The 15,549-nt window shown below is 37.9% G+C and overlaps 1 protein-coding gene across 3 annotated transcripts; it reads left to right on the top strand.

Moving 5' to 3' along the window:
- Positions 1–6,952: 6,952 nt before the first annotated feature.
- On the top strand, positions 6,953–13,911 carry LOC140758900 (protein FAR1-RELATED SEQUENCE 6-like). Of its 3 annotated transcripts, none has more exons than XM_073095294.1 (5): positions 6,953–7,172; positions 10,836–13,099; positions 13,198–13,269; positions 13,348–13,472; positions 13,565–13,911. In XM_073095294.1, the coding sequence occupies exons 2-4, from the start codon at positions 10,859–10,861 to the stop codon at positions 13,447–13,449; spliced, it is 2,415 nt and encodes an 804-aa protein (XP_072951395.1). In that variant the 5' UTR covers positions 6,953–7,172; positions 10,836–10,858; the 3' UTR covers positions 13,450–13,472; positions 13,565–13,911. The 3 variants fall into 3 exon arrangements, with proteins under 3 accessions (XP_072951395.1, XP_072951394.1, XP_072951393.1); XM_073095293.1 differs by adding an exon at positions 10,212–10,295 and having other exon boundaries at positions 6,954–7,172; positions 13,348–13,909; XM_073095292.1 differs by adding an exon at positions 10,212–10,307 and having other exon boundaries at positions 6,954–7,172; positions 13,348–13,909.
- Positions 13,912–15,549: the final 1,638 nt, after the last annotated feature.

Below are 15,549 nucleotides of genomic sequence, written 5' to 3'. Positions count from 1 at the left end.
GGATACCGGTCCTTGATGGTAATAGCATTTAGTGCTTGCTAGTCGATACAAAAATGTCATGTTCTATCCTTTTTTCACACCAATAGCACGGAGGATGAATATGAACTATGACTTAATTGTATGAGGCCTTGATCCAAAATCTCAGCTACCATCTTTGAGATAACTTATTTTTGCACATGTGGATATCAATATGGCCTCACATTCGCTGGAGCAGCCCCGAGTACAATCTCTATACGATGGTTTGCCGCTCTCCTCGGTGGCAACTCCTACGGCTCCTCAAACAGTCTAGAAAAGTTATCTAATAAATTAGACAATTCAATTATAGTACTAGAACTCATTTGAGGCTCATCTCCTACTGGTCCCAACTAAAGAAGATAGGCTAAATCATACGCACCAAGCAACCCCACCATAGGCTGCATCGTAGGAATCGGCGAAGTTCGAACACCATCAAGCCGTACATCTTTGTATCCTTGTTTATATTTCATCCACATGCTTCAGAAATCAAATGTGATGGGTCCCAAACTTTGTAATCACTGAGCACTAAGGACAATGTCCACTCCTCGCAGTGCCAACAGATACAAGTTCATAATGATGTCGTGTCCTTGCACCCGTATACCGACTCGGTGACACAAACTCTTCGCCCTAAGCTTCGTGTCGTCTCTAATAGCAACGTTAAACCTCGTAATCGATTCGGCATCCAAACCCAATCTTCTCACTAGTCTCTCATCTAGAAAGTTGTGTGTACTCCTCGAATCGATGAGGATGTGCACACAATGCTTTTTAACAAGTCCGTACTTGTAACGTCATCGGCGTGAAAGTACTCGAATATGCATGCATCGATATTTTATCTTGAATATCTTTCTCCAAGCCCTCCTCAATAGTCTCCTCATGGGACTCCTCTGGATACTCTCGATCATTAACTACCTCATCATCCTCCTTAGGACCATCGATAAGCATCACACTCCCAATCGGTTTAGAACACCGATGACCGGGGGTGAAACTAATAGGCTTTGATACCAATTGTTAGGCTCTGATACTAATTTGCTAAAGCTCGGATACCAAATTGATGGGATTTAGAACCAAAAGATCGACTATGAAACAATTCCTTAAGATTTGAATTTATTGTAGGAAGCAGTCCACGCAACTGTGGGAAAATATTCGTTGGATATTTTCTAGTAGTTATAAAATTACAAAACTAATTGGGTTCGATCCGTATCTTCCTAATATACAGCACATCCTCCAAATGCCGCCAATGCTCCAATTCAGTCCTGCTATATATCAAAATATTATCAAAAAATACCAAGACATACCTTCGCAAGAGAGGCCGAAATATATCATTCATGAGACCAAAAGGCGTCATTCGGAACTCGTAATGCCCGTCCGGAGTTTGGAATGCAGTTTTATGCACATCCGCTGGGTGAACTCTAATTTGATGATACCCAGCCCTCAAGTCAAGCTTACTAAATATAGCCGCCCCTGCAAGCTCATCTAGCAACTCCTCGATAATCAGAATAGAATACCGATTCTTGACAGTAATAGCGTTTAGTGCTTGATAGTCAACACAAAAATGCCATGTTCTGTCCTTTTATTTACACCAATAGCATGGGGGATGAGTATGAACTATGACTTGGTTGTATGAGGCCTTGCTCTAATATCTCGGCTATCATCTTTGAGATAACTTCTTTTTGCACATGTGGATACCGATATGGCCTCACGTTAGCTGGTGCAGCCCCGGGTACAATCTCTATACGATGGTCCGCCGCTCTCCTCGGTGGCAACTCCTACGGCTCCTCAAATAGTCCAGAAAAGTTATCTAATAAATTAGACAATTCAATTGTAGTACCTGACTCGTTTGAGGTACTCCTCGTAATCGGTTCTAACAGCAACATCAAACCCTGTAATCGGTTCGACATCCAAACCCAATCTTCTCACTAGCCTCTTGTCTAGAAAGTTGTGTGTACTCCTCGAATCGATGAGGATATGCACACAATGCTTTCTAATGAGTCCATCTACTCGTAACGTCCTCGGCACAGAAGTACCTGAATATATCAATTGATAAGCTCTGATATTAATTTGTTAAGACTCTGATACCAATTGATAGGCTTTGATACCAATTTTTAGGCTTTGATACCAATTTGCTAAAGCTCGGATACCAAATTGATGAGATCTAGAACCAAAAGATCGGCTACGGAACAATTCCTTAAGATCTGAATTTATTGCAAAAAGCAGTCCGTGCAACCGTAGGCAAATATTCGTCAGATATTCTCCGATAGTTAGAAAATTATGAAACCAATTGGGTTGGATCCATATCTTCCTATTGTACAACTTTTATATTTACGCCCGTCATAGATTCGAACTGTAGAAGGGACGAAAATACGGAATAACGTGGATGATGGTGGTGGTGACGGGTAGAGTGGATGTTAGGGTTATGGATGGGTATGGAGATGAGGGTGGATTGTGGAAATGATTAAGGGAAGTAGACGAAGGGAATGAAGTGATCGAGATCCCAAAGAAGAGGGGTGGCTCGACAGTCGAGGGAGATTAGAAGCGAGGAGAAACCTTGCCAATAGTAGAGGTAGAAGGATGGTGAAAAGAGAGGAGGGAGGAGTCTAGAGAGAAGATAGGAGGCAAGAAATCAAGAATCCAATAACAATGTAAAGTTGGGTGCCATCCACATATTTATAAAGGCTAGCCAACAAGTCTGAAAACAATATGAAACCCTTACAAACCAACTAAACCAGTATTCCTTATCTTCTCTAAATACCTTTTGAATTAAGCTTTTATTTTATCATAGATATATTCTGAATCTGGAGAAGTCATGAATATCAAAGTTGTAGATCTAGAGGTTTTCGACCTTATCCAACTAGTTTGATATTATTTGGATTTGTGTCAAATATTCTACAAATATTTTTCTGAAATTATGTAGAGCTGAATTTAGCTAATTAGATAAAATCCTAACTAAGTGTATCAGAAACGCTCATCATATCAAAAGCAAAGACCCTTTGATCTTTGTTCCTCCATCTGGGCAGGTGTGAGAGTTCAAACGGGGGGTCTAGTACCCCCTTTAACGTTGGAAGAAGGTCTCAAAGGTGGTCGTGGTCTAGTAGTCGCAGCCGCTGTTTTTAGAACCGCAAAATTTTCAACCGGCATTCTAGGAGCAAATCGCCCATCTCGGTTGTCCCAATTGATATTCGCTGCCATCTTTAGAACCCTATGCTTTTGTTCCATCCTCATGACCTTCTTAAAGGCCTCCTCAAGAGTAGTAGGACATAGAACACAAACATCCGCTTGTATCTCCTCTCACAGTCTTGAAATAAATGTACTCATCAATGTACGTTCGGGCCACGGTAGCTCACAACGACTACTAACTCTTTCAAACTCAGCTTGGTACTCCAATATGGTAGTAGTTTGAAACATCTTGCTTAATGTGGCAGCAAAATTTTTATATGCCGCTGTCCCAAATCTGCATGTAATCTTTCTATAAAAATCAGCCCATTCGATAAATCCACCACCACGAATTATCGATCTATACCAATGCAATGTCGTTCGTTGGAGGTGAAAGCTTGCCATTTGGACTTTTGCATCTTCCGTTGTACCTTGACAATCAAAATATTGTTCAACTTGAAATACCCAATCCATTGGATCACCGCCTTGGAATTTTAGAAAATCCAAACGTACGGTTCTCCCCTGAATAGCGTTTTTAAGTTCGCGAAAGATCCTTGGTTCAAGTCTAAACCGTTATGTATATTGATCACTTTCTCTAAATCCTCGAGCACGTCCATCACCATCTCCATAGGGATCAATCTCATCCTCATAGTGCCAATCCTCCTCATCGACAAAGTGCACTGGTGCCGCACATCTCTCAGGTTCCACCACTGCCGATCTTGGGTTTTATAACGGAGGTAGGGAATGATGTGAAGGCATAAGTAGGAGAGGATCATTGATACTCATATGACGCACCTGGATTTGTGGGGTATCGATTTTATGGGGTCCTACCGTTGGTCCTTTTTAAAACTTCATTCATCGTCAAGGAGATGACGAACCCAATCGATTCATAACATATTCCTTAAATTCATTGTGATTCTTTTGTATGTTGTCAACTCTATATAACAATGTTTAGAACATGCCCCTTAGTTCATCCATATTCGGACCCATGGACGTTGGTTGACTCAGTCTTACCGTGGTCGCTCCAAAGGAATCGACCTCACGGTTAGGATCATCATGCATTGAGTCCTCCCTTGTTAGTGTGCTCTCCATAGGTCTCCTTGTTGATGTCATCTTCCTTGTTTCAACCATTAATAGAGGTCTGAGGTTCGCTTGCTCTGATATCAAATTGATATGGCTTTGGTACCACTTGATAGGATCTAATACCAAATTGATAGGGCTCTGATACCACTTGATAGGCTCTGATACAAAATTGATATAATCTGGAACCAAAGATAGGCTACGGTAAGATTTCTTCAAGATCTAAATTTATTACAGGAATTAGTTCGCACAACCGTAGAAAAATATTTGTCAAATATTCTCTGGTAATCAGAAAATTACAAAACTAATTGGATTGGATCTATAACTTTCTGATTTACAACTTTTGTATTTACACCCTTCGTAGATTCAAACTGTAGCAGGGACAAAATCATAGAATAATGTGGGTGATGGTGGTGGTAACGGGTAAAGTGGATGTTAGGGTTATGGATGGGGTATGGAGATGAGGGTGGATTATGGAAGCGATTAAGGGAAGTAGACGAGGGGAACGAAGTGGTCGAGATTCCAAAAAAGAGGGGTGGCTCGACAATCAAGGGAGATTAGAAGCGAGGAGAAACCTTGCCAACGATAGATGGTAGATGTGGAAGGATGGTAAAGAGGGAGGAGAGAGAAGTCTAGAGAGAAGATAGAAGGCACGAAATCAATAATCCAATAGCATTATGAAGTTGGCTGCCTTCCACATATTTATAGAGGCTAGCCAGTAAGTCCTAAAATAATATGAAACCCTAATTCTAGAGGATTTTTGTTGATCGCGTTCAAACGCGCCTGATTGTGTTCGAACGCACTCAAAAAGCCCCTTCTCTGGATGTGCGAATGCGATACAGGCATTCGAACTCGCCCGACCGTGTTCGAACGCACAATATGTGTTCTCTGTATTTACGAACCTAATGCAGACGTTCACAAAGGCGTTCGAATGCGACTTCACCTACGTTCGAACGCGACCTACAGAAATTTTATGTTAATGAAAATAAACACCTAATGCAATAAGAAAAGATCCTAACTAAGTGTATCATCACATGCCTATTGATACCCACAAACTAGGGAAGGCACACAAGGTATAGACTTGGCCAGAGGTATAGTAGGGTGCCCATCTTAATGGAAAAGAGCTCAATGACAAGGGAAAGGAGTCATGCTGACGATCCAAACTAATCATACAGAACCCCTTCCCTGAATTAGCACAATCCACATGAGGTGGAGAACACTAGTTGAGGCGGCCAACGATGAATGGTCCCTACTCCATAGCCGACAACCATGGAGATGGCTTGCCTAGCAAACCCAGCCATGATGGCACCAAAGGACAACCCTAGGAGCTTCATCTCACAAAGAGGAATGCTTCTGGTTGGTTAAGGGGAAGAGATGGCCACGATAGTGTCAAGACTCATCCTTGAAAACGGATGGGAAGAGGCTACTTGGTGTGGCCTCTCCCAAGGGCAAGGAGAGCCAGTGAAGGGCAACAAACGAGAGATCTTCATAAGGTGAAGCTCCTCAGATCAGCATAACATCGACATGAGATTGCTGATCGACCAACACCTCAGAGGGAGGCACCAACTAATGGGAAAGAGAAAGGACTATACATGTTATACAAATGAAATTAAATAAAGAGGACTGTAGAGGATAAATTGACAGCATTGGCAAGCTTTGGCGGTGGGAAATGATGCAGCAACAAAGAATGGAGAGAAAGATGGCTATGAGTGGGGTTTGAAAGAAGAGAGAAGAAGAAGAAAGGAGGAAAATAGCAATGCATGTACCCGACATGCATGCTCACTTTTTTTTGTGGGATGTTATAATGATCCAAGACCAAAGGAGGAACTTTGATGCTATTGAGAGCGTTGGTGTGCAGAACCAAGATAGCACACTTAATCAAAATGGAATGACCCACTTTGAGAGGTGGCACATTTCCACTCATCAAGCTTACTCTTAACCAAATAGATTGTCAAACTAGTGGATCTTCAACTTAGCTAGCTGGACACTGATAACTTGATATGTAAAAGGATAGGCTCTATGGAAAATCTTGGCAGTATTAGCTATAATCTTCTTGAGAATAGGATTGGCTCAAGGAGGGAGCTAAAAAGCCGATTTGTTTCTATTAACACGTTGATTTACCAGAACATGTATTTATCAAGAACAAAATTAAGAACATCATAGTTAATGCTATCTACCCTTAACAATAAGAATATCATCCATAAACATTAGATGGCATAGCTTAGTATATGTAGTAATACTAAAACCATCCAACATCCCAGCATTTATTTCCCCAATGTAGTAAACAAGACAAGACTTGTGCACGTATAAATAAATAGGAAGAAAGCTGATTTCCTCGCTTGAGGCCACAAGAACCATTCATCAAAGGTGGGGTAACCTCATTGATCTGAAACACAAAAGAAGTCAATTCATTACAAGCACGAATCCAAGAAATCCACAGAACTAGAAAAACACATAACGCAATATCAAGAATAACTTTTCTGATAAATCTATGAAAATTTTTCTCCCTTGATAATGACATAAGGGTTCTCTCATATTTTATGCATTTATTATATTAGTCAAAAAATAACATTGAGGTATTAAACGAAAGTCGTAGGCAAAAAAGGTCGGTCGAGTTATAAATAGCTTAAAGATAGGGTGCTACACGGAAAAGTACCAACGTCAGGATGTTATTTGATAAATTCCCTTGTTTTATTTCCCGATCTTCCGCTCCCTTCCTCTTCCTCCATTCGTCCCTCACATCCACAACCTCACACTGCTACGCTTGAAGTCTACCATCGGAGGCTAGTGATCTCCGACAAGGTCCTCGTCGCTGCTCTACCCCTCCCTACTGAGTCTCTTATGCCTTTTTCCTCCCCGAAATAGATCGAACGGCGGAGCCCTCGATGCTGTTTCAATCATCAGCAACTTCGCCGGCTTCCGCTCTTGTACGCCACTCTCTCCTAATCAACGATCTCTTCCTACTTGATTCATAGATATTTCAATCTTCTCCAGTAGATTAAGATGTGTTGATTGTGTCAGACAGTAGATTAAGATGTATCGCGATTGATAGTGATGTTTCAATTCATTGGATTAGAGGTATGCGAAATATCTCTTCAAAGTCGATAATATTTAACCGCAGAATCTTAGTTTAGTAGTTACAATAGTATCTTAAAGGTTGCTTTTAATTTAATCAGATTCTTAGTTTATATAATCAGGAAAATTATCGTCTGCGAAAAAAAACTCAGAGTAAGTTATTTAATTGGGACATTTATTGGGGAAGAAAGTACTTAAAAGTCGATATGATAATTTAATTGTAAGCAAAATTCAGCAATTCTAGGAAAATTTGCCTTAATCCTATGTTTGATTGGATTCTATGATATCCTGTGGTCCATTAGTTCAAAAATAGTGAAGAAAATTATAGATAAAATATCGTAGATTTGAGATCAAAGTATGAAACAATATACTTGAACTGATAAATGCATAAAATATGAGAAGTATTCATGAAATTTATTTAAACTTGAATCTCTGCTATAAGTGACATTTTTCTAAAGAAAGGCATGCTTTCCCGCAATGCTATGTGCTTTGGATGCCTTGATGGTCTCCATGTTCATACAAGGTAACTTTTGTATGCTTAAATCATTTACTTTTATAGATTATGGTAGCCAATAGGTTTCTATGTCTTCTTTTAGTGGTCGCTTTACTTCATTTTAATTTTTCTGAATGATGTAAGATGAGATCAATTCTTAATCTTTTAACATATTTTTCTATGTCAATTTCTTTTTCAAAAATTCAAGTGCTTCATATTGTTTTTTGCAAAATGTCTTAGTCATCTTGCTTGATGATCATATTAAGTTATTTATAACATGATATATTGCATAGTAATGTAAATTTAGTAGATTTAGAAGACTGCTTATGCTCAAGGCATTTTCCATGGCGCTTGTGATTTGCTAAGCACCATTTGCCCTTCTAACAGCCATATACCCACCTAGAATTTTTTAACACTGATAAATGATATATAAGATGTAAATAGCGCTAGCAATATGTTGTAAACTAATTCTTTGTAGAATAATAAATGTAGTCTAGACATAAAAAATGTAAAGGGGAAAATACATTTTATTCCCCGGTAGTTATCCTAAACTCCAAAGTTTCTCCCTAAACTTTTATTTGTGTTAATTATTAGTTTTTTTGGTAAACGTCCATAGATTAGTTCATTAAAGAGAAAGGACTTACAAAAGGTAGTGGCAGATCAGCTCACTCTTTAGAACAATGCTCAGAGGTTGCCAATTTAGCTAGCTCGTGGAATAAAAGGTTAGTTCTTTGACTGGTACAATTGACATGGATTCAGTCAAGCAACTTTACAATCATGTATGACTGCGTCAATATGCCAAATGGGAGGCGCATCATTAGATAGATATTTCTGACCATCGATTGTGCATCCTTAAATAGACAACTGGAGGGGAGTTTTCACATATGTTGAGGAGGGCTTCTTTTTTTTTTTAAATTTCAAGGATAGCCAGAATCAATGTTATTTTCATGGTCAAGGAAAATGAATCTTCTTATGATAAAAGTGTTGGGGAACTTGATAACATAAGACTTCGAGCCTCTGCCAAGATGACCTTCACTGAGATAGGCATTTACCGGAGCCATAAGAACCTCGGAAGGAATAAAGGGTTAGGGTAAGGGGATTGGAGGAGGATAGGACTCTAAGCCATGTTCCAAGTCCTCAGTGGAGCAGCTCGCAGAAAATGGGCATTGCTTGGCTAAGTACAAGAGTGCCATTCGCCAAGGCACCCTGGAACAACTATGCTGCAGTCCTTCCATATACTCTACATGAGGCCAAAAGTTGAAGGCCAGTAAAGAAGACTTAGGAAGTGAAATAAGAGGCCTTAAAGAGCCACGGATCCAAAGAGGAAGGGCGCAATCAAGTCCAAGAGTGAGAGAGTTAGCAAACTTAATGCTTCTCGCAAAGGGACAGATGAAGAGAGATGCTCAACTGTTTCTTCATCTTCCCTGCGCAGTGGGCATACATAAGAAATCTGCGGAATGATATGATGAATGGCAAATATTTATAGGGATTCCTCTTACTACAAATCTCGGTACAAAAGTTTTGATACGAGGAAGGGTGTCTTTGTAGGACCAAATTTGAAACCGTTGGTTTTTTTTCCATCCAGAAGTAACAGTGAAGGCAATTTTCTATTAAGCTGTTAAACTTTTGACCATTTTGCGCTTTGTATTTTCATTTTGGAATATCTGCAAATTTTATAATGTAAAGATGAGAAAGATTGAGATAAAAAACATAAGACAAGGATTTTTACAAAATAAGTATTTTTTATAATTTGTTGTAATAAACAAAAGGGCATTTTAATCTTTTTATATTAAAGTTAAAGTCAGTTAGGTTGTTTCAATAGGTTAAAACTACAAGGGCTTAAGTGATTATAAAAAAGTCCAGGGAAGCACTTTGAATTTTGGCCAAACTATGGAGGTGTAAATTGTATTATCTTGAAAACTAATTCGAGGAAGACCTTTGTGATGAATCTAAGAAGATATGAAACAAGTCTAGTTATAATTAAGGAGTTGCAATGTGGAGTTAATAGAAAATTTGTGGTTCCTGTAATGTTAAATGTTAATGGTGGCATTAGAGACGTACATATATTTCTGAACTATGTTGGTAAAAGCTTGTTAAGAATTTTATGTTGAATTCTGAGAAGAGTTCTAGGTTATGCTATTTCAGTGGTAACTTGTGGTGCTCTTCTCAATGAATCAACTCCTGGGGCATATCAATTGATAAATGACCTTAATGAGATCAACAAGAGATTTTGATACTTTCTTTTAAATATCACAATGATTTCACTAAAAAATATGATATTGTGATAAAGTTTTGCTAGATGGCCATATGGTAGCCATGCTGCATATGGACTTTTGAAGTTATATTTGCCTCTATGTTCCTGTTTTGCATATTTTGACTTTGCTCTCTGTTGGTGTAGCTCACCATTCATCATTTTCCAATTGAGCTTGAAGAGAATTAAAAGAAAACTCTGGAGATTTGAGGATCAATTGCATCATGGAATGTATGGAACTAGGCAAGCTTTCTAGTTATTAGACTGAGCTTAGCAAGTGTTTATTCTGATATATATCATTGAAAATTTCAGTTATGATTTAATGAATTGCGATATAGTATGAAGTTTTTGATCCTTACTGATTGCTACCTTGTGATGAAAGACTTTATATTCCATAAGGCAAGAAGCTGTGGTTGAGAGTTGGCCATCTCGTTGTAGGGTGTGGCAGAACAGTATTTGACTTGTTCCACATTATCTTTTGAAAAAATTGTTTAGGGTATTAGTAATATGCCTGCAGAATTATATACCCTATTCTTGTCATGTTGCGCTATGCTGCTATAATTTAATGAGTATCATCTTGTTGCCTCATCTTAATATAACCTATCAAATTAATTTGATACTAATATACTATATCAGTTCTCAACCCTAATTATATATCCATTATAAACTTAGCTAGTATTTCAGAGTTTCATCTATTATCTTCTTTATATTAAGTTGTATTTGCATTCATTATATTATTGTATGATATATTTGTATTTATTTTATCTACAGGCTGATCGGCTTGTTCTGGAATTATGAAAGACCAATCCATGGATGACTACAGAGACTCTTCAGGGGAGCACAATTGGGATGAAAATGAAACCCAAGGGGAAAAGAATATGGATAACCCACCTGATAGAGATAATATACTTATACCAAAGTTAGGTATGATCTTTGGGTCAGAGGAAGAAGCTTTTCAGTTTTATATGGCATATGGCTATCACACAGGTTTTGGTATAGTGAGAAGATCTAATAACACCATTGATGGGTTCAGATATCGTTCTACATTTATATGTGCAAGAGGAGGGAATCCTAGAAACAAAACATACAAAGAAAATGCTAAGAAGAAAGGGTCAAAGACTGGGTGCAAGGCTAAAATGAGTGTAAAAGATCATCATTTTCAAAACCGTTGGGAGGTTGTCACTCTTGAGTTGGGACACAATCATCCACTGGACCCAAACGCAGTCAAATTTATGACTTGTTTTAAAAAGTTTCCTTTATCAACTAAAGATATGCTTCAAACCAGTGACAAGGTAGATGTGCCTCCCAACAACTCATTAAGTGTTGCAGCTGCACATGATAAAGCATGTGCTAGTTCGTCCTTCAATAAGATGGATTTTAGAGATAAAATGGACAACACTAGGAAATTAGGGCTTGCAGAAGGAGATATAGAGGCCCTTATTGGCTATTTTGACAGCATGCAGCTTTGTAATGTAAACTTCTTTTACAGTTTGGATATGAATGAAGATGGTCAGCTTAGAAATGTCTTTTGGGCTGATGCCAAGTCTCGAGGAGCATATCATTATTATGGTGATGTCATTACTTTTGATGTGACAAAATTGAAAAATTTGTGTGATATTCTATTTGCATCATTTGTAGGAATGAACCATCACGGTCAGACAATGCTATTGGGTTGTGGTCTGTTAGCTGATAAGACTGCTGAAAGTTATATATGGCTTTTCAAGAAATGGTTAAGATGCATGAATGATAGGCCACCCAATGCAATAATTACTGATCAATGTGAGAACATACCTGGAGCTATTGAGAAAGTCTTCCCCACAATACGGCACCGGTTTTGCCTTCAACACATTTTGGAAAAGCTTGAGGAGAAGTTCGGGGGAATGGAACAGACACAAGCAATAAGTATTAAATTCAACGAAGTAGTTTATGATACAATCACAGTTAGTGATTTTGAAAAAGAATGGCATGAAATGATTGAACAATTCCATCTTCAAGATAATGAGTGGTTATCTAACTTATTTGAAGTTAGGAAGCAATGGGCACCTGTCTTTGTCAAGGAAACTTTTTGGGCAGGCATGTCTATTGCCGAGAGAAGTGAGAACACAAGAACATTCCTTGATGCATTTTTAACATGCGAAACTTCACTGGTTAAGTTCCTTGAACAGTATGATGATATTATGAAAAGCAATTATGAAAAGGAGACTTATGAAGATCTTCGGTCTTCCCAAACAAGGCCACAAGTGGTATCGGTATATCCATTTGAGGAGCAGATCTCAAAAGCTTATACAATGAACATGTTCCAGAAGTTTCAGGATGAGGTAAACCAAATATTGCAACTCAAAAGTTATTTAGCAGATAGGAAAGGATCAATAGTTTCATATATAGTCACAGAACTTGTTGATGGGAACAAGTTTGACTACAGAGTTGTCTATAACAATATTGAGGAAGATATTTGGTGCATTTGCAGGTTGTTCCAATACAAAGGTATTTTGTGTAGGCATGCGCTATCTGTTTTGAGACAAGAAATGGTGATGCTAATACCGTCAAAGTACATCATTAGTCGTTGGAGAAAAGATTTCAAACGTTTGCATGCATCTATGTTATCGCCATATGTAGCACCTGTTCATGAATTGGGAAGTTATGATGAACTCTACATGCGTGGCCATCAATACTTTGTAAAAATTGTGGAAATTGGTGCCAAGGACCTTAATTTGAAAGAGTGTGCTTTGTCGATCATGAAGGAGGTTAGGGATAAAGTAATCGCATACGAAAAGTCGTTGAGGGAACAAAGAGTTGATGCTGACATGGCAGCCACCAACTATTCCTATGATCCAGTGAATGATGATTTTGCAGATGATGAATTGCCCATTACTCTAAGTACAAATGGCTGGGATCCTACACAGGCACATCCAAGAAGTCGCAAACGGAAGAAGAAACAAGTTGATCCTAGGGGAAATGTTTCCAGTGTTCTGAAGATGATTCCCCATGAGAAGGAGAATACTAGTCATCGAGATACTGCAATTGATGGCACACAGGTAGGATGCCGTTCTCACCTTCTGTCTTTCCATTTCATAGTTTGTTTCCCAAAATTATTTCAGCTGTCGCTATACCATTTGACATTTGTTTTGAATAGATGCAACATGACCAACACAACGAGGGGTGGTCTCTAACGCCTGCTGGAATGCACGAAGGTTTTCCATATGGGGTGAGTTCATTCGACATCCTCACCCATATCACTGTAGTACATGTTGTCTAATTTTCTCTTTGCTTGACTTTTTTTTAGGGTGAGTCAATTTCCTTCGATCTGTCGCAGTACAATGGTGCTCCTAACTTCCAGTGGCACGACAGTAGTAGGTCTCGCCTTCTGTGGAAGGAGCAGCCTTAATCTCACCATTGCAGCAATTGAAGGTGCTTTTCTGCTCTTCCAGCTTTTCTCACAGATACCAGACAGAATTACATGAAGTTATTAAGACATGAGTTTAATTACTAACCTAATGCAGATTAGGTATTCTGGTTACTAGATGCTAGAGCTGTTTGATACTATGTAATGATGTCTCAGGCTACCACATGGGCTTAGATGATCTCTATAGGTAAAGAATGTGCATTGTCCTTGTCGATTTCAAAGTAACAGCGAAGGACACTGGTGTGCATGGGAGACTAAAGGAGTTGTTTTAACTAAATGAATTTCTTACCTCTAGAATCTGTAAAATAGAGTTTTGCATGGGATTGTCAAAATCTAATTCTAGCCCAGCTTAAATTGTTTTACCTTTTGATAAGATACCTCACTAAATTTACAGAAGTTGATCTGATTTTTGGTGGTAAATATCAAATCATCCTGTAATATATACTATTCTTATATTCAACATACATCATACAGCATGCGCAAAGTGCTGAACATAAAACTGAATGTACATTATATAATATGGGCTGATTATAACATCCATAAGAAAAAAATCAGTGTAATATGAAATAGTTTCTGGTGAGAAATGCGTTGCAGCTATTTTGTCCCTACTCGTACAAAATAATTTTAAACAACAACAGTACTACTAATACCAATAGACAACAAAACAGAAGAAAATAATGAAAAACAAGTACCCTCCTATGAGGTCGTTGAAATAAGTTCCATCCTAATTTAGTCATGCTCAAGAGCTTATACTGGTTTAGACCATCATATTGTTTAACTATAAAGTGGTATAATAGCGTAATTATCATACTTAATATGACATAAAAGTTAAGAGATATTTTGACATATGATAAAAATACCCTTTATAATTGATAGATGAGGAAGGCAAAGAGAAAAAGAACGGGGAAAGAATGATAGAAATGAAGTTACTTGTAATATCATTTCAAGAGTAAAATAGTAATTAAAAAATATAAAATATTAGATGAAAGAGGAGAGGAGAGAGAAGTAGATATTAGTAAACTAGTATTGAGATAAGTTATTATTTAGCTACTATGTTAGTATAAAGATCTTTATACTAGCATAAGACTATGCTTATTTCCCAAGTGAATGAATATGACTACAAGTATTTTGAAAGCCTAAACAGAGCCAGTTAATAATTACACTTGTTCATATGGCTCATTGTATACATTGATCCACACTATCGAGCAAATTGAAGACCAAGTCTACAGCACCCGAGTGTCTTGGATAAAGGCGCGAGGGCATGCACTCATAATGCTATTATTATAACTATATTTATTAGGGTGTACGTCTAAAATCTTAGACTCGTAACAAAATGGCAAGTTGTTCATCAAACATGAACAGTCCTCACTTAGCCTACTATTTGTTAGTGCTTTCAAAATCAACCTTTGTGAGTTAAGCTTCTCGAAATTTTCTTTATTATTCTTCGACCTGAAATATTCTCACTGTTATCTCTCACTTGTTGACCAACGTATTTGTTGGCAGCTTGATACTATCAAAAATTGTAGATTATAGTGATGGCAAAATAACGCAGCCAATATATGTTGACACTACTTTCAGGAAGCCCTTTAATCTGACAATGGATAACATCCATCCTATTGAACCAATGGTTTATCGCAGAATCCACATCAAGCTCCAATATATAGAGGGTGGTCTTTGGTTTCCCTGAACTTGCTGCTCCTAATATTTTTCCACTGTCACATCCATGTTGGAATTCAATAGGCCCCGTGAAGCTTTTGCAGCTATTGGAAATTTGATAGTGAAAATATTATATCCTAGAGATAGAATTTTAAAGATTCTATCGATAATTTTTTGGGAAAAAAATATTATCATAAAAGAAGCTACAAGCATCTTGTCTTTCCAACTCATGAGTATTTGATTCGACTCTACTCTACTTCACAAATTTCCTTATCAATTTTAAGATAATAATTATTCACCATAATGGTCTTCAATGCTCTAGGCTACCAAGCAAGAAGTAGAGATACTTAATCATTTTGATGGAATTAACTATAAAAGATAAAAATTGAAAATCTTGTACCAACTCACTATATTGAAAGTGGGTTA

The sequence above is a fragment of the Typha angustifolia genome, chromosome 4 (genome assembly GCF_048772165.1).
Source record: "Typha angustifolia cultivar Huaian chromosome 4, ASM4877216v1, whole genome shotgun sequence".
Classification (NCBI taxonomy): domain Eukaryota; kingdom Viridiplantae; phylum Streptophyta; class Magnoliopsida; order Poales; family Typhaceae; genus Typha; species Typha angustifolia.
This window is presented reverse-complemented; position numbering and strand designations above follow the sequence as displayed.

What these genes read in the sequence shown, in the direction of transcription:
- LOC140758900 (XM_073095294.1), top strand. Translation starts at nt 10,859, where the DNA reads ATGAAAGACCAATCCATGGATGACTACAGAGACTCTTCAGGGGAGCAC. An exon ending in CTGCAATTGATGGCACACAG is followed by an intron (nt 13,100 to 13,197) that starts GTAGGATGCCGT and finishes TGTTTTGAATAG; the next exon opens with ATGCAACATGACCAACACAA. An exon ending in ACGAAGGTTTTCCATATGGG is followed by an intron (nt 13,270 to 13,347) that starts GTGAGTTCATTC and finishes ACTTTTTTTTAG; the next exon opens with GGTGAGTCAATTTCCTTCGA.